At 37.5% G+C, this 20,644-nt stretch overlaps 1 protein-coding gene across 1 annotated transcript in view; it reads left to right on the forward strand.

Annotated features, from left to right (window-relative positions):
* The first annotated feature begins 1,301 nt into the window (after positions 1–1,301).
* The window catches only part of Spta1 (spectrin alpha, erythrocytic 1), a 71,162-nt gene continuing 51,819 nt past the window's right edge, over positions 1,302–20,644 (forward strand). Inside the window, exons 1-15 of the mRNA XM_006993711.4 lie at positions 1,302–1,492; positions 3,114–3,350; positions 4,821–4,946; positions 6,802–6,942; positions 7,686–7,832; positions 8,218–8,351; positions 9,021–9,165; positions 11,057–11,211; positions 12,057–12,192; positions 12,305–12,406; positions 13,296–13,433; positions 14,202–14,312; positions 15,762–15,839; positions 16,418–16,579; positions 19,285–19,489. Coding sequence (XP_006993773.1) covers positions 1,469–1,492; positions 3,114–3,350; positions 4,821–4,946; positions 6,802–6,942; positions 7,686–7,832; positions 8,218–8,351; positions 9,021–9,165; positions 11,057–11,211; positions 12,057–12,192; positions 12,305–12,406; positions 13,296–13,433; positions 14,202–14,312; positions 15,762–15,839; positions 16,418–16,579; positions 19,285–19,489 — 2,041 coding nt within the window. The 5' untranslated portion in view covers positions 1,302–1,468. The remainder of the gene's footprint in view (positions 1,493–3,113; positions 3,351–4,820; positions 4,947–6,801; positions 6,943–7,685; positions 7,833–8,217; positions 8,352–9,020; positions 9,166–11,056; positions 11,212–12,056; positions 12,193–12,304; positions 12,407–13,295; positions 13,434–14,201; positions 14,313–15,761; positions 15,840–16,417; positions 16,580–19,284; positions 19,490–20,644) is intronic.

The following is a 20,644-nucleotide window of genomic DNA, read 5'->3' on the forward strand; positions in this document are numbered from 1 at the left end:
CTGTAATACAAAGTTTCATCTTGCAGTTATGGCTTTGAGGTATTCAAATAATAAGTCAAGACCATACCAATATGAATGTCATGACATTCTGCTCCTCCTTGCTTTTAGTCAGTCTTCTCTTAATCCACCAACATTTATGTTTGTGGTCTCTACATTCTGGGTCTATCTCACAGTAAGTACAAAATATTTAGTAGCTTATAATCACACACACACACACACACACACACACACACACACACACACACACACAGAGTGGCCCAATTGACTGGACTGGGTATCATGAAAAAAAAAATGTGTCTTTAATAGATAGTGCTGTGAAAATTGAATATTGACACAAAAACAAAGAAATTTTATATATCCTAAATTACATTAAAATTCTGTTCATTATATGAATACTAAAGTATAATACAATACTGTTGGAAAGCTTTGTGACATGGGTTTTGACAATGATTTCTGAGATACAGGAACAAAACCATGAGCAATAAGAGCAAAGAGGATGAAGTTGAAGCTGGTTAACACCTTTGTGCTTTGTGATGGAGTATTAAACATTGTATGATCATATTTTTTTATTTTTTTTAGTAAAGTAACCTAAAGGAACTATACCTTGGAAAGAAGTTCTGCCCCTTAAATATATGTAAAACAGTGTGGTTTCTGCCTCATATCATAGGCATGTTTAAACATGCTGTGAATAATTTATATTTCCAAACAATAATTATTGTTTCAGTAACTTTAAAATATTGTTTCATTAACTCTAAAATAAACACATTCATACATCCTACTGTTGTGTACTTTCTACTTGAATGATTAAAGGCACTGCTCGATCATATTTTTTAAGAATCTAATCTATGAGGTCATAAATAAAATCTCCCAATTTTCAGAAAGACCCTGGAGCAAACTTTGAAATAGGTTATTAACTAAAAGTTAGCTAAATCCCTGAAGTTGGGTCTTGACAAAGTAGTTACATTGTACTTCCTAGAAAGAGATCAAAAGAAGAAAGTTATGTCCTCTCTGAATTCTCTCAACCCTCCACTGTGGAGTCCAAGGAGGAGCAACCTGGAATTCCTTCCTAATTTATAAATTCTCTGACCTTACAAGATCTATTACTGAATAAAACACAACCCAACACAACCACTTGCCTTTCATCTGTCACTGTTTTTCTTTGATAATTTTGCATCTGAAAACTTTGCTTTCTTTTCTTTTTTAAATTCCTATTGAGGTCCTGAGAACCACAGCCCCCAAAAACTGCTGAGTCACCTGTTTGTGGCTTTAGGCCACTGCTTCAACTGAAACTGTCGCCTGGAGATAATGCTGATTGTCTATGCTTGGCGGGATTCTAAAACTTTTTTCTCTTAGTCCTTGCCACATTCGTGTTTCCAACATTTCTATTTGAAGTGGACTAAACATTCAAAGAACATTTGTTCTCTCTTAGCTACATTTCATCCAGCAAACGTTTAGACTTTGGGGAGCGATGGAGCACCCTCCAAAGGAAACTGTGAGTACAGATGAATTCTCATCCCTGATGCAATTAGGAAAGCTATCTCCTCTGAGCTTTCTATTCCATCTTCACTGGAGTCATTAAAAATTACACTTAGTTGACTTTACAGTAAAAGAAAATTTTGATTTCAATTATTTTGTGAATGTTTTACTTTTAAAAATAACCTAGAACTTTGTGTGTGTGTGTATGTGTGTGTGTAGTATAGCTTTAAAAAAAAATAAGGAATTTTTTATTCTTTTTACATACCAATCACGGATACCCCTCTCTTCACTTCTCCCACCCCTCCTAACTTCCTCCCCCAACTGACCCCCGATTTTCTCCTCCAACAAGGCAAGATCTCCCATAGGGAATCCTCAGAGCCTGGTACATTCAGTAAGGCAAGTCTAAGCCCCTCCTCCTGCATCAAGGCCATGCAAGGTGTCCCACCATAGGTAGTGGGCTCCAAAAAGCCAGCTCATGCACTAGGGATAGACCCTGACCCTACTGCTAGGAGGCCCCCTAAGTGGATCAAGCTACACAACTGCCTCGCTTATGCAGAGGGCCTAGCCCAGTCCCAAGGAGGTTCCATAGCTGTTGGTCTAAAGTTCATGAGTTCCCACTAGTTTGGTTTACAACCTAGAACTTTACACCTATATAATAATAAAAACTCAACAATTGCTTGCTGAAGTCAGATATATCATATAGAAAACAACTAGGTAATTTAAAACCAAATAATGCCTTCAATAGTTTGTGTCTCTGTGGAATGACTTAAATTTATAATCATATCAGTAATTACTGGCCCTAGAAAACTATTTATGAAAAATAAAGAAACATTAAAATATAAACTCTGTATTGCATATTTTAGATATAAGAAACAAAGAAATCAATACTCTATAGAAATGGCCTTATGGAAATTTTCCTGGATATTGTTACACACAACTGGTTTTCATTAAATTAAAGCATAATTTTGTCTTGATAAGAATATAATGTTTTATACTCCAAAAACCAACTACTAAAACACTAATAATTTACAGTTGTGACAAATGAGTAGAAACCAAGTTGAATTTAGATTTTCTTTTACTTTTAGAATTTTTTTAGTAAATCAAATAAGAGTACATAATACATAATCTATGTTTTTGAATAAGAAGAAAAATATTCAGTGTGTGATTCATTAAATTAATTGCAAACTATCCCTGACTATTCCTTAAAGTTACAGTATGATCAACACTTATTAATGTTGTTTAGCCTTTGAAGGGTATAAAATAGCATTTCCTTACTGTCTATCTGAAATTCTGTGATGTTGTTTCATCAGTCCAAGTTTGTCCTTTCTATAGAATATTTTGGACGATTAAGAGCTATTAATCTGAGCAATAGCTATTTATAGTTAAAAATTATACAGTTATATTACAGCCCCTCCAACAGTAAGAATTAACAGGCTTAACAAAGATAAGCGTAGATGTAATATGGGTGAATGCCTTGGGATATACAAGAAAGATAGAATTATAAATATGAGAAGTAGCAACAGAAACATTATTTATTTTTCTTCCTATAATCTTTAATTGACATAGTAACCACACTCATCCATATTTTGGGATACAGAATAATATTGCAAAACACGGAGAGACTTTCTACCTTATAGGTTATGGAAAGCAGTGGACCAAAGGTTTTGGAAACAGCAGAAGAAATCCAGCATAGAAGACAGGAGGTGTTAGACCAATACCAGAGGTTCAAGCAACGTGTCGCTGAGAGGGGTCAGAAGCTTGAAGAGTCTTATCACTATCAAGTTTTCAGGAGAGATGCAGATGACCTGGAGAAATGGATCATGGAGAAGATGGAGACTGCAAAGGATAAGACCTATGAGCCCACGAATATACAGGTGACTTAGTGCCACAGATGTTCCCCAGGCTGACCCTAAGTTCTCTAGAGAGTGAAATGGACTTTTTTTTTTGGGGGGGGGGAGGGTTTGTTTGTTTGGTTGGTTTTTTTTTGTTTTTGTTTTTTTGTTGCTTTTGTTTGTTTGTTTGTTTGTTTGTTTTTTGAGACAGGGCTTCTCTATGTAGCTTTGTGCCTTTCCTGGAACTCACTTTGGAGACCAGGCTGGCCTCGAACTCACAAAGATCCACCTGGCTCTGCCTCCCGAGTGCTGGGATTAAAGGCGTGCGCCACCACCACCCGGTGAAATGGACTTTTCTTTATGTTAATGTTGAGGGGTGGGTGTAAGCACAACCTGATTGTATGTACAGAATGAAGCCAAAATGGTGGAATGAGAAGTTTACAAATTTAGTTAAGAAAAAGGCTAACATTGCTCCTTCTATGTAATGTTGGAAATATGAGACAGAAGAAAGAGAAAAGAAACCAAAAACTGACAGTATATCAGCTGTTGAAAATACAGACTCATACTGCATCACATTGACATCTCATTCAGAACTCACATTCTTATAATTATATAGACATCATAGAAAGATTAGACCATTTACTAGTGACAAAAGCTCTACTTCTACCTGATCCCTGTCTTCTGCTTCTTAACTTTCAGAATCTTATCTGCAAATAAGACTAATCTAAGTCAGCATTTTATGAGAACTTACTCAACAAAATAGTGGCTGAAAGTTCAAGAAACTTGTGACATACCATGTGCTTTCAATATTGTGACACTAATGATGAAACAACTGATTTTCTTTAAGATAGTAAAAATCATTAGTGCTTCTACAGCAATGGTTGTCCACTCTTTTCAGCAGTGGCAATTATTCTAGCTTTCCTCAAAATTGTTATTTAATGGCAGTTAAGTTCAAATACAAGGTTGTAGGACAAGAAGTTTGGTGGAAAGTTCTACATCTATGAGTTGCCATGTTGCATAGCCGGATCATAACTGGTGATTGGTATTGAGCAGGGAACAGTGCCGCAAGATCTGGGTGATGTATGTGTGCAACAGATTAATTCATATATGACAAGTGCAGAGCTTACTATGAACTTTTAATGGATAATTTCATTTTCTGCACAGTACTTTTTAAAAGAGAACTCAGTGACACGATGTATTACATGGTTTTATTCACATAGGAGTCTGTGGAGCCTTGAATAGAGTATTATTTTATTGATAGTTTTCCAAAAGAAGTGCCAACAGAAAAGACTGTCTGTGTGGCCTCAGGGGAGTTGTGTTCAGGTGTTCTACCTTGAGTACACCTTTGTTTGTTTCAGAATGGGATTCTTTCTGCTATAGCCAAGGGAAATTGCTGAGTACAGGTGGGGGAGTGGGAAGTCTGCTTAGAATTGAGAGGAGAAACAAAAGAGTATTTGTTGTTCCCATGAGACTACATTTTATTACTCATAAAATCTGATTTTTAAACTTCAGGGGAAGTATCAGAAGCATGAATCCTTTGTATCAGAGGTACAAGTCAAATCAAGGGTGCTTCCTGAACTAGAAGAAATCAGGGAAGCCCGATTTACAGAAGATCATTTTGCCCATGAAGACACCAAGGTAAATGAGTTGTAGGGTCTTAAAGTCAAGCCTCTAGTTGCTAACTGTGTTACTAGGGTTTCTGTGGATTGTGCTAAATAAACCTCAATATAACTCCCTTAGAACAAGGGCTCAAAACGCTTGTTCTTTATTGAAATTGAGGCAGGAGAAATGACAGATCATCCTTGTGTTTCATAGGTGGAAAAAGACAATGGTGTAGGAATGTCATTTGGCAGTCCTTATACTTGTCTTTATGTCAAGATCAAGTCCACTTCAGCCTATCCCACATTTCTCAGATGAAATGACTTTTATAAAGACTCTTTCATAATTATTAATTCTGACTTCGAAGTGATTTTTTCCCATTTGAATCTTCTTTGAATTCTTCCCATTTGCCAGTGAAAGTTTGCTTTTTTCAAATACACCCCATTTCTCACAGTATATCTTTCCATACATTCCTTTCTGTTTACAAAAACAAAACAAAACCCCCCAAGTCCCTAATTTAGAAAAATTTCTTGGATGTCGAGATCTGAACATCATAGTTATTAAATAATCATTTACCACTGTGTGCCTATTCTATTTTTTAATTAATAAAGTTTTTATTCATTTTACATACCAATCATAGATCACTCCTCTTCCCTCCTCCCACTCCTCCAGCCTTCCCTCCAAGCCCACCCCCCATTCCCTCCTACAAGGCAGTAACACCTCCCATGGGGAGTCAGCAGAGCTGGAACATTTAGTAAAGAAAATCTCAAGTCTTGTTCTTTTGTTTAAAATAGAACTTCTATGTTATAATACTCTGTGTAAAGTCTATATTAAGTAAAATATTTAAAACTGGATATGATGGTGTATGCCTGTAATGGAGAGATGGAGGCAGAGGGTGATAAGTTCAACTGTAGTCTGCACTACATAGTAAAGATGTTGTTTGCTAAAACTTATAATGCAAAACAAAACAAAAATGCCTGAGAAGTCTTTAAACAACTATGCATCATCACCACTGAGGCTTCACTGGACACCACAGTAGGGTTCAGAGAAATGTGTTCCATATCCTACTCTAGGCAATGGAGGGGGTGAAGATGCAAGCTTTTTAAAGGATGGCACAATGCTAGCCAGTTTCCCATGACTGGTGCAACATGATGTTCTGGTCTCCTCTGGCACTCAGATTCCTCTACATGTTGTCAAACTATGTACTACCCAAATAATCTTCTTGTTTTAATGAAAGTGTTTACCAGTTACTCAGCAGAACTGTGTCTTTTATACTTTCTGAAAAGAGTTCATCTGTTTCTCCTATGCTGTCACTATGGCTGTTTGCTGTATGTAGAACATTCTCTGCCTATCATCTATACATCAGGAATCTTTCTGTCCTTAGAGCTCGGGCAAAATGAGCCATCTTCTGTGCAAACTTGCTCCAAAATTGTCTCCCTGCCCCCATTTTGCCATCTGATAGTATTTTTCAATTCTTTAAAATGTCAAGATATTTTAAACACAATTTTCTCTCATGGAAGATCACATGCTTAGTAACTATTTCATATACATTTTTTCTCTCATTAGATATTCATTGAGTCATTAGTATATGAATGAATAGGAGGAGGGATTAGTAATCAGGTATTTTTTCTGTACAAGTTTCTTATTCTACCTCCATATTTCTGCATTCCATTGATAATTTTTAAATCATATTTTATTTATCATTGTATGTGTATAGGTTTTTGTGTGTGGGTGTGTTCATGGTGTTCATGGCATGTTTGCAGAGAGCTTAGGGCATTCTCTCCTTCAACCATAGTTTTCAGAAATCAAACTCAAGTTGTTGGGTTTTCAAGGCAAATGCCTTTCCCCACTGAGCTATTTGCCAGTCCAGCCATTCTTCCTCTCTCCCTTAAAGACTCATCTGATGGAACTTCGCCGCCTGTGGGATCTGCTGTGGGAGTTGACCCAAGAGAAAAGTGATGTGCTTCTTCGGGCACTGAAGTTCTATCAGTACTTGCAGGAGTGTGAAGACATCTTGGAGTGGATCAAAGAAAAGGTACAGTCTTGAATACTCTTGGGTACTTTGATGGCTCTGTCCAAGCACTCTATTGTCACTCTCTACAGCATAATCAAGTAGTCTGGAGTAGTTGAGGAATCTGTTTCTGGACTTCATTCTTTAGAGAAAAGGTGAATTTTGGCAAAGATTTGGGGAGATTCTGAAGATTAATGTTGTAGGGCATAAGCCTAAAACTATGGGTATGATTATGGTAAAGTCAAGACTAACACCATACTTCCAGTATGGTCTAGACTCATTACCCTCTCTCCCCATACTGTTTAATGCCCAACTTCAATGGTTTTCCTTACACTCAGAGTTTTGGCTGAAATAATTTTCAACTTTTGTTTCTCAGTACCTATAACTACTTCAAGCATAGTCCCCCCCCTCCCAGTTGGAGCTGAAGTCTTACACACACAAGAGCTCAGTGCAGTGCTTTTTGCAGATGCTTGATTCAAAAGGAGGCAGAGTACGAAGAATTGTTCATTTGTCTTCTAAAGCATAGAGGGAACTTCCGGAGACTCCCAGCAATCTCCCTGAACTCACTAAAGTCTTAACCCAAAAGACACTAATCCCCAGATCAAGGTGTCATCCTAAGATATTCTCCTGCTTCTGGCTTGTCTCAAGAAAGGGCCCCATATGAGTGATCCTGAGAAATTAACAGGGGCTTGAGACTTCCGACCTGCAAAAAAATTCTAGATTTTTTTTTTTACTGGTGATTCTGTGGACTTTTTCCTTACTTACAGGAAGCTATAGTGACATTAGTGGAGCTGGGAGATGACTGGGAACGAACTGAAGTCCTGCATAAGAAGTTTGAAGAGTTCCAAGAAGAACTGACGGCTCGGAAGGGAAAAGTGGACAAAGTGAACCAATATGCTAATGAGTGTGCCCAGGTGAGATGGAGACAAAAGAAGCATTCCAGAGAAAGGATTCTGGTCTTAAAGAATTCATGGCCACTAGTAGGTGGGATATAAGGAGAATGTGAGAAAGTAGAGGGATGCACCTCCATGGACCAACATGTCATGAGAAGCTTTTTTTCTCCTCTGGTTACAATCTCCCCTTTCTGATCCATAAAATGGCAGTGTGTGTGTGTGTGTGTGTGTGTGTGTGTGTGTGTGTGTGTGTGTGTGTGTGTGTGTGTGTGTTCCATGGCAATGGTCTCCCATTGCCTATGAAGCCATACTTCTTTATATGACAGTGTGACCAAGGTGTGATATATAAATTCAGTGTGGAAGTTATTTTTGGTATGATGTCATCTTTGTTGGTTTTCTCTTTTAGGAGGAACATCCTAAGTTGCCTGAGATAAAGGCAAAGCAGGATGAGGTAAATGCTGCATGGGATCGTCTCTGGAACCTGGCACTCAAGAGACGAGAAATTCTTTCGAATGCTGCAGACCTCCAAAGATTCAAAAGGTATGATGGTGAAGGTACAGCACAGTACATAAAGGCCTAGTGCACCAGAGGCCCTGGATCTGATCTCCATCACTATCTAAAGTAAGGTAGTAGAGGCAAACAATCCTAGCCATCCCAGAAGTAGAAGCTGGTGAATAAGGACTTCAAAAAGTGTGATCTTGGCATTGATGGGTGTGCATCAGATTTATTTGTTTTCGCCTCTCTACTCCTGTTAGCAATTACCAATACCTTAAAAGCCAAAAGCCATCATTTTTTCACCTTTGAAATAGCAAATGACTTAAGAAAGCAAAGACCAACTTGATATCTAATATATAGATTTTGGTATATCCAAACAATAAAATAGTATAGCTCTGCTGCACTGGCACTGCAGAAGCAAAGAGGTTATGTAAGAGTCAGATGAGTTAGAGGGAAAGAGAATGGCATTCATGAATAACTGCTCACATGTCAGATACGGGAAGTGTCTCTGGTAACTCAATAGTCAAGAACCCTTGGGGCTAGAACATTGGACAAAAAATAACTGACAAGCAAGTACGTTTTAAGTTACTTCATGCCAGTTTGTTGAAAAATAGAGATGTTGCTACTTGTGGGAACTAAGCTGGTCCTGTGGTTCTGTTTGCCCTGCCATGCCTGCCGTCTTGGTTTGTGGGTGCTCATGACACTGTCTGGCAGGGATGTCACTGAAGCCATCCAGTGGATGGAGGAGAAAGAGCCTCTACTCACCTCTGAGGACTACGGCAAAGATCTTGTTAGTTCCGAGGCACTGTTTCATAGTCACAAGGGGCTCGAGAGGAATCTTGCTGTCATGGATGACAAGGTAAGCCTTTGCCAGAAAGACGGCTAGCCCCAGACTTACAAAATTTACATGGTGATCCTTCTGCCTAGCACCATCCTGAAGAAGACATAGTCATTTCACACTTTTCAATAAAGGATGGATTCTTCTGTACTCTTACAGTATTCCTCCTCATTCTAATTCATATTTGTTCAGTGAGACCGCAAGTCTTTACTTTTTATTCAAACTGCTTTTATTTTAACACACACGTCAGTTTCATATTTGTGGTATATTTTGCAACTAAAGAAAATACCTCCAAGAAACTCATTGATCACTCTCACTAAAACACCTTAGGACTAGAGTCTTCCCTCTGAGCACATTTTCTTCTGTTGCAGCTAGATCCTGGTTTTTGTCCTTCATACTGTAAATCAGGAATGAATTTTCTTCTTTCATAATGAACTGAGAGACATTAAAATCTAAATCTATCTTTCCACTCCCTTCTAAAAACTGAAAAGCTCCCATTTCTATATCTAGAGGAACTGATATAGGTACACTAGAACTCAGAGCAAGCCTACATTTCTGGACAATTTCTGTCTTTTATTTCTTCCCTTGTTACTGACATTTCTGCCAGTGTGACCAGCAGAAACTATATAAGTGTAGACATGCTTATTTTAGCTTATTATTCTAGAGATTTCAGTCTAGAGATTCCTTGGCCTCATGTGCTTTGGAAGGGCATCGTGGTGATGGAAAAGTGGTGGAGGACAGCTGTTCACTTAATGGTTGACCAAGGTGTAGAGACAGGAATATGGGAAATGTGTAGAGTCAAATAGAATTCTCAAGAACATGCCTTCCTTGACCTGCTTCCTCCAGCTACACCTAGTCTCTTACCTTCTTTTACCCTATACCCCCTACACACAATACCAGATTATAAATCCATCAAGAGATTGAGTTATTAGAGCTCTAATTGTCTCTAGAAACACTGTTCTCACAGATAGAGAAGTGCTTTATTAAGTTAGGCATTTATTAACCCAATCATGTTGGCAATCAAAACTTACCATTATACTCCATTTTGTAACTTTAGCTACAATTAAGGCAGAAACCCATATGTTTCCAACAAAGTGACAGAGTACAGAAAGATCACACATGCTTGCTTTGATTAAAGCCATCTCCAGGTCCATTTCTAGTATCCTCTTCCACTATTGTTCATTTCTTGGATTGTTGTTGTTATTGCTGGTCTATTTTCCTCTAGTAATAAATGCTGAAACTATAGGATTTAATGTGTTATGGTAACAAAACTTCAAACTCTCAACAATATCTGATTATATTTAAATAATTAAAGAAATAATGATGGCATGTGGAAAGTCACCCATGTCTATATAATACTATAGTATTCCTGGCCTAAAGCTCAAAAGGAGTCATGTGGTTTTCTTAAGGTTTGGGGCAAAAGTGTCCTTTATGTCTATACAATAACATCTACAGAGACATCATAGAGAGATGGCAACAGATAAACATTATTCCAAACCTTGCTTCAGACAACGAGCAGAATTACTGAGTGAATAAAATAGTATTTCTCTGTTGTTACTCATGTAACATAAGAATAATAATAATTTCTCCAAAAGAAGAAAAGAATATTTCTTTTTTTTTGTTGGTTTTTGTTTTGTTTTGTTTTTTGAAAAGAATATTTCTGATGCTATTATTGAATGAACAAACATAATATGAGAAAATGCCTATAGAGTATGGAACATAGTATGGATAATAAGGATTTAAAAAATTGTCATTAACATAGGATATTTCATATTAGTAAAGTATGTTCATATAAATATACTTATCAGTTATTACTATTCATGTGATTGTTTTTGTTATACACTCTTCCATAAAGCTCTGCCAGGAGTCACAGTGCTTGAATTTTTTAGTAGGTTTCTTTCTTATTCCAAAGGTGAAGGAGTTATGTGCCAAAGCAGACAAGCTGATGATTTCCCATCCTGCAGATGCATCTCAGATCGAGCAGATGAAAGCAGATCTGGTCTCCAATTGGGAACGCATTCGTGCCTTGGCCACTAACAGATATGCAAAGCTGAAGGCTTCTTATGGGTCAGAAATTGCACATCTTGTTCTACCTCTTCCAGGGGGTCCCAAAACAGAGAAAGGGTGAAAGGACTCCCAGGTCTCCTGCCTGCTCTGTAGAAGCAAATGAAAACTAATTTGTCAAAGAAAGTTCTTGTGTAAACTAGTATACTACTCAGTATCATACATCCTCAGTCATACCTCTTTATTGTTCCTGTCTGGATAGTTGTAAGATTTTTATAAAGCAGACTACAAAGTTGGAAAGATCTTGACTCCAACAAAAGTTGTAAATAAGGTTTCAAGCCAGAGTCAAAATGACTCCAGAATTGTGTTTTGGCTACCAGCCAAAAGTTATAAAAATTTGCGATAACAAGGCATCCTTTTAGTAGTTAATTCAGTAGTTAATAGTAATCCAACCATCAAGAGATAGAAGATAGTACTCATGGTATCATTATGATTTATAACCAAATGATGAATATTTAACTTTTTGAATGGATAATGACCTTACTAGTAGATTAATAGAGTAAATATTAGCAAAGCTATTTTTGAGAAAACACAACTCTCTCCCTACTCTGAGAGTTATAGGACATGTATCCATTTTCTGGCTGTATCATGAGACTTTACTCTGAGGTGGATGTGACCTTAAGGTGACAGAATTGGAACACCCACACAATGATACACCTATTCTTGGATCTACCACCCTGTGTAGAAAGGCTTCATAACCTACTCCACTGCAGGGGAAAGGGAGAGAGACATGGTACTAGGACAAGGTGAACCTTACATGCCATTACTTATGCCACTCATAACCCTTTGTTCACAGTCCTTTCAAATCAGATATCTCCTTCCTGTCCTTTATCCTGTTTTTCTCACAGGTACCATCGATTCTTATCTGACTATGATGAGCTCTCAGGCTGGATGAAGGAAAAGACAGCTCTGATCAATGCTGATGAGCTGCCAACAGATGTAGCCAGTGGGGAAGCACTACTAGCCAGACACCAGCAGCATAAGGTAAGGAGCAAAGGCTTCCCTAATAGGAGAAAGGATGGAAGAATTTTGTTCAATGTTGAGAAATCACAGTCATTTCTTGCCACATTTGAGACATTCTGCTTTGTGACCACAGCATGAGATTGACTCCTATGATGACCGATTTCAATCTGCTGATGCAACTGGCCAAGATCTGCTGGATGGTAATCATGAAGCTTCTGAGGAAATTCGTGAGAAGGTAAGCTGCTTTCACACAATGTGTAAAGTTTCAATAATATATTCAACCCTAATCTATCTCATGTTCATATGGTAATCTCTCTTTGAAAAGAGGGAAAGAGACACCTAAACATGTTAATGGTGTGTCTGAAGTCTACCTAGTCCTCATCACATATGCAATGGCTAAGCTGAGTCACTCGAAATCCTCACAAGATGAGTGATTGCTCTGCTTGGATATTACTACATCAATTCTCCGACTTAACACCTCATTTGAAACCTTTATACATCTTGCATTATTGCTTTATTTTATCACACCCTCACACTCATCTCTAGATGGTAAATTCAGTGATGTGTGTACCTCAATAATCTTTGAGTCTCCTACAATATCTAGTCCAGTGATGTGCACCTGTACCATTTCTGCTCTCCTCTATACAACACTCAAATTAAGCTGATGTTTCACCACTGATGAGGAAATCATGAAATGTCCACCAATTTTTCTCCAAAGTGCAATGTATGACATAACTGTTCATGACCTGGAAATATAATTTTCTTATGGTCTGATGTTATTCATCATCCCTGATGCTCCTCACTAACTCTGTAAATTTCTTGGTACAACAGTACTTATACTCTCTGTAGTTTCATTCCCTAAGTCCCCCACCTGAATTAATCTTTTCTTCTTTTTTTAAACATATAAAGCATGTTATGTCTCTTTCATGGCATGTATCCTATTTTTCAATACTGCACTTATTTGTTTGCATGGTGGGACCATGGAGAATAGCTAGGAGAATAGCTCATTTCTTACTCATTTTTGCACTTTTCAAATAGCATTGCATTTATTAGCTGCTCAGTAAGTGAAGGATAAAATTTATTCGTTAATTTTTTTCTGATACAATGTCTCTTCCTTTGCTAAGATGACAAGATTAGCCAACGACTGGGCTGCCCTGCTGGAACTATGGGACAAGTGTCAGCATCAGTATCATCAGTGCCTGGATTTCCACCTCTTCTGCCGAGACAGTGAACAAGTGGATAGCTGGATGAGCAGACAAGAGGTAACAGGAGGCACCGGGCCAGTCTTCAGATATCACTTCTTCCATTCTTTATTTAACTCTTTGATTACTATCAGCATCCGAGAAGTTATTTCTTTTGGACAAAATTGTCTCAGGAACTACAGTATGACCCATGGCAAAAAGTAAAGATGAGTTTGGTCTCTAAAGCTGCTGCTACAAACACCTTCATGTGCAAAAGCATAGAAAAATATTTAATTACAAGCTGAGCGTAGTAAGCAGGCATGCAATCCCAAGACTTAGGATGCTGAGTCCATAGGAGGGTCAGAAGTTTGAAAACAGTCTGTTCTGCCTAGTGACACTATCTCAAAAGCTTTGTTTAAGTATGCAGCACAGAGATTTTTGACTACAGTTAAAGAAAAAATAAAATGAATATCAAATTGGTAAGGGCTCAGGAAGAAAATTTTATAATAAGTCAGACAGGGCTAATGAACAGGCTTCTTAGAGAAAGAATGTAGTCTTCCTGGAGTAGTTTTGAGAACTCTAAATAATATTTTGTTAGTTGTTGACAGAAATTCATGTGAATAGATCCAGAGATAAAGGTAAGAAAGTTGCATGCAAGCATTAAAAGACTGGGAGTCTAAGCTCATGGTATTTGAAGTTAATTTCTACATAATATTCTTATCTATGCAAATTCTCACCTTGCTCTCCAGTTCCCTAGACTCCTTCCTTTGTCCTTGTCTCTGAGAAACTCCAAGAGGAAAGGGTCTTACCAGTGAGGAAATCTAGGGTGTGTCTTTCTGTCTTCTACAGGCCTTCCTAGAAAATGAGGACCTGGGAAACTCAGTGAGCAGTGTAGAAGCCCTTCTTCAGAAACATGATGACTTCGAAGAAGCGTTCACTGCCCAGGAAGAAAAGATTATAGTAAGTAATGATTCTGGTTGAACATTAGTTTCCTATTTCCATACACTGTTTCCATACATGCCTCTAAACAGAATCACCATTGTGACTACAAAACCTAACATCAGGGCTGTTGTTGTGAATTGCCAACCCTTCCTTTGTTGTTGATAATATCTACTTACATGTCTTAAAATGCTGTGGTTTGTTTCTGTGAGAATATAGATTGTTTATAGTGTGAAAGTGAAAACCAAATCAAGATTTATCTTTTGGGAAAAAAGGAAAATATCCAAAGCAGTGATAATAATACCCATTTCATCAATAAATTTCTTGATCTACAAAATACATTTAGGAAGAGGTTTCAAGATGGTAGGACATCTTCTAAAGAAGCACATACTTTGTATTATGGATTTTGAATTGTAAATAAAAATGCTAGATCCATATTCAATATAGAATCATCCTTTAAATATTTCAAATATTTAAATGTAGTTTTTCCTTTTAATAATAATTTAATGTACTTTCTTCTCTCAAAGTTTTCATGTTTAATCATATACATTTTCCTGAAGCATTACTTTCCTTTAATATATTACCATATTCACTTTTTATTGTTTTCATCTAGTGCTAGTATAGAGATTTTCTGTGGAACTTATGTTATAATATGTTATAATATGTCATAAAATTTATCAATATATGAGAAGGACTTCAAGAGCATGATGAATATGTAAGTGATGAAATACACTGTCTATCTTTAATTGTCTCCTAAGGTAGTACACAGTAGACAGACACACACACACAATATATATATACATATATACATATATATCATCACCAACACTAGCATAGAAAATAATAAGTGAATTCTAAATTTCCCCTACTAATTAATATCACAATAAGGTGACACTTTATTAATTAATTAATATATCTATTATATATACTCACTGGTAAAAATCTGAGTATAGAGTAATTCATATTATTGTGTTATAACATATTTTATATATTCCTATCCCAACTAATAAATACATTCTGAACTTTAGCAATTTGAGGGACTGAAGAATGAATATGGATAAAATTTTTTTTATACTTCTTCTCTCCTTATTCCAGTGTAGCTATAAACAGAAATATAGCTACAGATGCATATAATAGATTGCTGGATGGGCTAGACAGAAGAGCTGATAAGAAAATGATATTGGCTCTAGCCTTGGTAGTACTTCTGTGTCTACTCATAGTGACATCTAAATTCATGCACTATAACCTAGACTGGAAAAAAATATAGTGCAGAAAAGATAATCATTAAGCCTAGAGTATACTTTCTGAAATACAGGCATATCAGAATTTATAACTAGAATCCAGGCCTTCTAATCTTCAAGATTAGATTGTTGTACTTATACATTGGTATTCTTTATCTTAGATAGGTGCTCAAACTGGGGCCACTCATTTAACTATTGCTGAGGCAAAGTCATTGTATTTTTTTTTCAGACCTTGAATGAGACTGCAACCAACCTTATTGAGAATGACCACTATGACTCTGAGAACATTGCTACTATTCGTGATGGGGTATGCCCAAGGCCCATGGCCTCTATCTGCCTTTCCTTCTCTGTTGCTGTGGTAAAACACTGACTAAACGTGACTTGGGGGAAGAAATGGTTTATTTGGCTTTCAGGGTACAATACATTATAAAGGGGAGCCAAGGTAGGAACCTGGAGGCAGAAACTGAAGCAGAGACCATGGAGGAGTGCTGCTTACTGACTTAATCCTCATGGCTTGCTCAGCCTGCTTATTTATAAAACTGAAGACCACCTGGTCAAGGGTGGCACTGTTCACAGTGGGAAGGGCCTTCTCACATTAATCATTCATCAAGAAAATGTCCCCACAAATATGCCCACAGGTCAGTCTTATGGATGCAATTCTTGAAGTTTGAACTTTCCATGTGACTAGTTTGTACAAATTGATCAAAACTAACCAATATATTGCCTATGCACTGGGATCAGGAAAAGCATTGGGGAAAGATGGTCAGGGTGCGCAACAACCTCAACTGTCTATATTTGCTTTTGTTGGCTGTGAGCTTATTCACAGATTAATGTGTGTGTGTGTGTGTGTGTGTGTGTGTGTGTGTGTGTGTGTGTGTTTCACAGCTGTTGGCCAGGTGTGACGCCCTGCGTGAAAGGGCTGCTGCTCGACGAAAATTGCTGGTAGACTCCCAGGTTCTCCAACAACTGTATCAAGACTCAGATGACCTAAAAACCTGGATCATTAAGAAGAAAAATTTGGCATTGGCTGATGATGAAGATTACAAGGTAGGGAGATTTGTTCAACCTTGTTTATACCTATTGGCATATCAATTGGATTCATAGAATTGTAGTTTGGAGCTAAAGGCAACTGATGATCTTCATTTACAGATGACAAAACAGAGCATGAAAAAATGGGATGGCTCCCCTAGGGCTGTACACTTAGATAAAACCCAAGGGTCTGGATTCTGGTTTTCTCATACCCTTTCTTTCTCCTCTCTCAACCAAACCACCGTCTAGTGTCCTTAACAGGATGGGGGGGGGGGGGGGACAAGGATGCTCCTTGCTTGGATACTCATAGTCCCTCTAGTATACCTTCTGCTCCTCTACACACCTCTCTCACTGGTGAACCTTTAAGACAGATTCCTTTTATGTTCCCAAGAAGGTCTCAAACTTAAAATCTTCCTAGCTCAGCTTCCTGAACAGCTAGAATTAAAGCTGTGTGCTGACACCATAACTGGTCCTCCTACATATCTTTGTAATTGATAATATTGTGCCAGGTTCAAGCCATCCACTCAAATTTTTTAAAGCTAAAGTGATTGCAGAAGTAAGTTAAGCATTTGGGTAATGCAGACTCACTCCCTCAGCTTTCTGGCTGGGAGAAACCAATTCTTTATTTTATGAATGAAGAAGCATGCTTCTGAATTGGAAGGTGTCCAAAGCTATCTAGTTATTTAGAGCATGTTACCCATAAATATTGAAATCATAGACTGTCAAGTGCAACCTGGGCTTGAAATTTTGCCTGGTAGTTTTTAGTTTTTGTGATGTGAAAGTTGCTGGGGAATCTTTAGGCTACTGATTTCTTTTCATTAGAGTTGTGCCAATGCATGTTTTTACTCACATATGTAATGACAAGCTATTATGTGCACATGTGTATACAGTTTCTAACCTTTCACATTAACAATCAAGGCTCAGATTAGTCTCTCAGTTTCTAGGCTAATATTGAAAGTATCTACTTTTCTATATTTGCTTTATTCATAAATGCGTACTTGGTTCATACCTTAGGTAATTGTGAATACTTGACTTCACCTTTCACTCTATGGAAGTACAAAGCACGTGTTTGCGTTTTCTATAGGAGTAGCAGTTGTTGTGTGCGCAGAGTAAACAGAGTTCTAAAACGCAAATGCGTGGGTGGTGTATATACTGAAAAAGAAATGGAAAATAATTTTCATCTCTCACAATAGCTCAGACTGATGACTCATGCTTGCAGGGGGTCTTATTAACAGTTTTCATGACCTAGTGATGGAAGGCTTAGACATTCTTCCTTGTGTATAGGAAAAATCGCCACATGAGTTTCCCCAGCAACGGGAAAGAATCCTTTTCTTTGTCTTCCCTTCTTTGTTGCGTTTACTTTATTGTGATACTTGTTTACGTGACTTCCCTACCACTCTCCCCCCTCTAACTCTTCCCTTGCCTCTCCCTGTATTCTTAACATTTATAGCAACGTAACTCCTTGCCCTCAAAATCTCTTTTTTTAATAACTTTTATTGAGTTTGCTCTTTAATAACTTCATGGATTATGAATTGCATTCTTCCTGTTTTCTAATTATAATCTCCAACCTCTCTAATCTTTCTCCGACACTATTATTCCACCTTGCCCCTACAAACTCCTTTCCCACATTTATAAAATTTGTTGTTATTGTTTTATGTTTGTGAGTTTGGTTCAAGGTTTTTATTCCTTATCTTTGTGTGTGTGTGTGGGGGGGATGTGTGCTCGCATGCACACATGTGCACATGCTCCTGTGGCACTGACTTGATTGACCTGAATCATCTGTGTGATCATGGATTTGGAGCTATGCATGCATTGGAGCCTAGTGAACTCATTGGCAGATGAACAGCAAAAGACAATAAATACTCTTCCCCTAGGGTCCATCAGTAGTCAATAGTTCAGCAGTGAAGGGTAGGGCCCCATAAGTTCCTGCTGACCTGTGATTGACTGTTGATAGGCCCACTATAATGCAGCCCACTGCAATCAATCCGTCCCACCTGCAGTCAGATCATGACTGCATTGGCTGTGCTGTGCCCAGCATTTCATGTCCCTTCTCCCTACCCTTTGATTCTTATATTCTTTCCACTCTCTTTTTTGGATGTTCCCTCAGCCTTATATAAACTGTTGATGGCTAAGGTCTCAACCTTCATTTATTGTCAGCATCTTCATCAGCCACGTACCTCTGCATTCACCATCATTTATTGCACACGTATGATTCTCTGATTAAGGCTGAGAGTAACATTTGTCTATGGATATAAACATAAATGTTTATAAGGCAGTTTGACATCGTCACAATTTACATGAGTAGTTACCCTTGGAGAATAAGACCTCCTCAGCCATGGCCTTTTGACTAGCTTTATAGCACCAAATGTGAGTTCCCTTTGGGAGAACAAGCTTCAAATCTAAGCAGAGAACAGTTGTTTACCCCAGTGGCAGTCCTGCCTCCAGTTCACCGGTAGGTGCATTTATCTTGCATGTTAGTGTTCTATGTAGTGGAATTCATAGCTGAGTAAGATTGTTGCTGCCTTCTCTCTGCTAGCCAAGATAGTTGATACCTTCTGTCTACTAGCCTCATTGGTTCTATGAAAGATAATGAACATGGAATCTTCCAGCTGAATTCCAATTTGGTTTTTCTATAGAGTCTCACCATCTTCCTGGTTTTTCTTAAAATGTCTGTCCTTCCTTCTTCAAGCAGTGATTTCCTTGATTTTCTCATCTTCTCTCAGGATGTACAGAACTTGAAGAGCCGGGTTCAGAAGCAACTAGACTTTGAAAGGGAATTGGCAGCTAATGAGATTATGCTCAACAACCTGGAGAAAACTGGCAAGGAGATGATTGAGGATGGTCACTACGCCTCTGATGCTGTGGCCACTCGCATGAGTGAGGTTGCCAACCTCTGGAAAGAGTTGATGGAGGCAACAGCGCAAAAAGGTTAGGAGCAAAAGTTTGCGTAAATGATAATTCAATTCTTAAATTCTGAAATCTACCATTTCTCTCTTTAGCAACATGTTATTTGGTCAACTGCTTGCAATGGGACCCTAGCCATTTGCTTCCCCATGTCATCTGGTAATCAACATTTAAAAATCTAGTCTAAATATATCACATTATATATTTAATCCTCTAAATATTTTCTTTATTTATACTGGAGTTTTGTTGTTGTTGTTGTTGAAACTTCATTTTTTTTCTTCAATTTTCTCCTAAATTTTTCTTTTCTTTTTTAAAATATTTTTATTTTATAATTAACTTAATTTCACATATCAGCCACGGATTCCCCAGTCTTCCCTCCTCCCACCCTCCCACCCTTCCCCCCATTCACCCCCCATCCCCACCTCCTCCAAGGCAAGATCTCTGTTAAAATATTGAAAGCCACAAATTTGGTATTGGTTTTGTATGTAAACCTGATATGCTAGAGTTTTTAATGCTATATTTTTTAACATTTTTTGGTTATATAAACTAGATATATAAATGGGTCATAATATAAAGTGTTAAAATTGACATTAAGAGTTTAGGAATGAAAAGATTGTTGATATTACACACAATGGTCCTATATATTTTGTTCTTATAGAGTTTGATAAAATGCTTATTTTTGCCTATGTAGAAATGGATCAGACCCTGTTGTAAGTTTTCAAATATATATCTCTATCTTATTTTTTTCTTGCATCTTACATTTGTAAATTAACCATTTGTCTGTCAGTAATTATTACAAATGATGTTTTCTCTATCGATACCTGCATTGTTATGACTCTCATTTGTAGACAGGATTTTGACCTGGGTGTAGAAGATGTTACATTGGTTTCTTTGGATGTCATCCTGATTTGGGGCTTAAGGAAAAAATGTAATGTTACTTTAATAATAAGATGTAATGACTACTTTCCACAGCAGGAGACATAGTAATTGCTTTGAAGAAGAATAATGCAAATAGCTACAAGGTAATAGAATAAAGAATTAGCCAAATATAATGGGAATCATGAACATAGTTCTAGAAGATAAAATAATGAATCATGGTTTGTGATGAAAGACAGTCTCTAGTAGTAAAGCTAGCCATACTCCAAACAACCTCAGAATTTCACACTTACCCAGCCCTAA

This window comes from Peromyscus maniculatus, chromosome 11 (assembly GCF_049852395.1).
Source record: "Peromyscus maniculatus bairdii isolate BWxNUB_F1_BW_parent chromosome 11, HU_Pman_BW_mat_3.1, whole genome shotgun sequence".
In the NCBI taxonomy this organism is placed as follows: domain Eukaryota; kingdom Metazoa; phylum Chordata; class Mammalia; order Rodentia; family Cricetidae; genus Peromyscus; species Peromyscus maniculatus.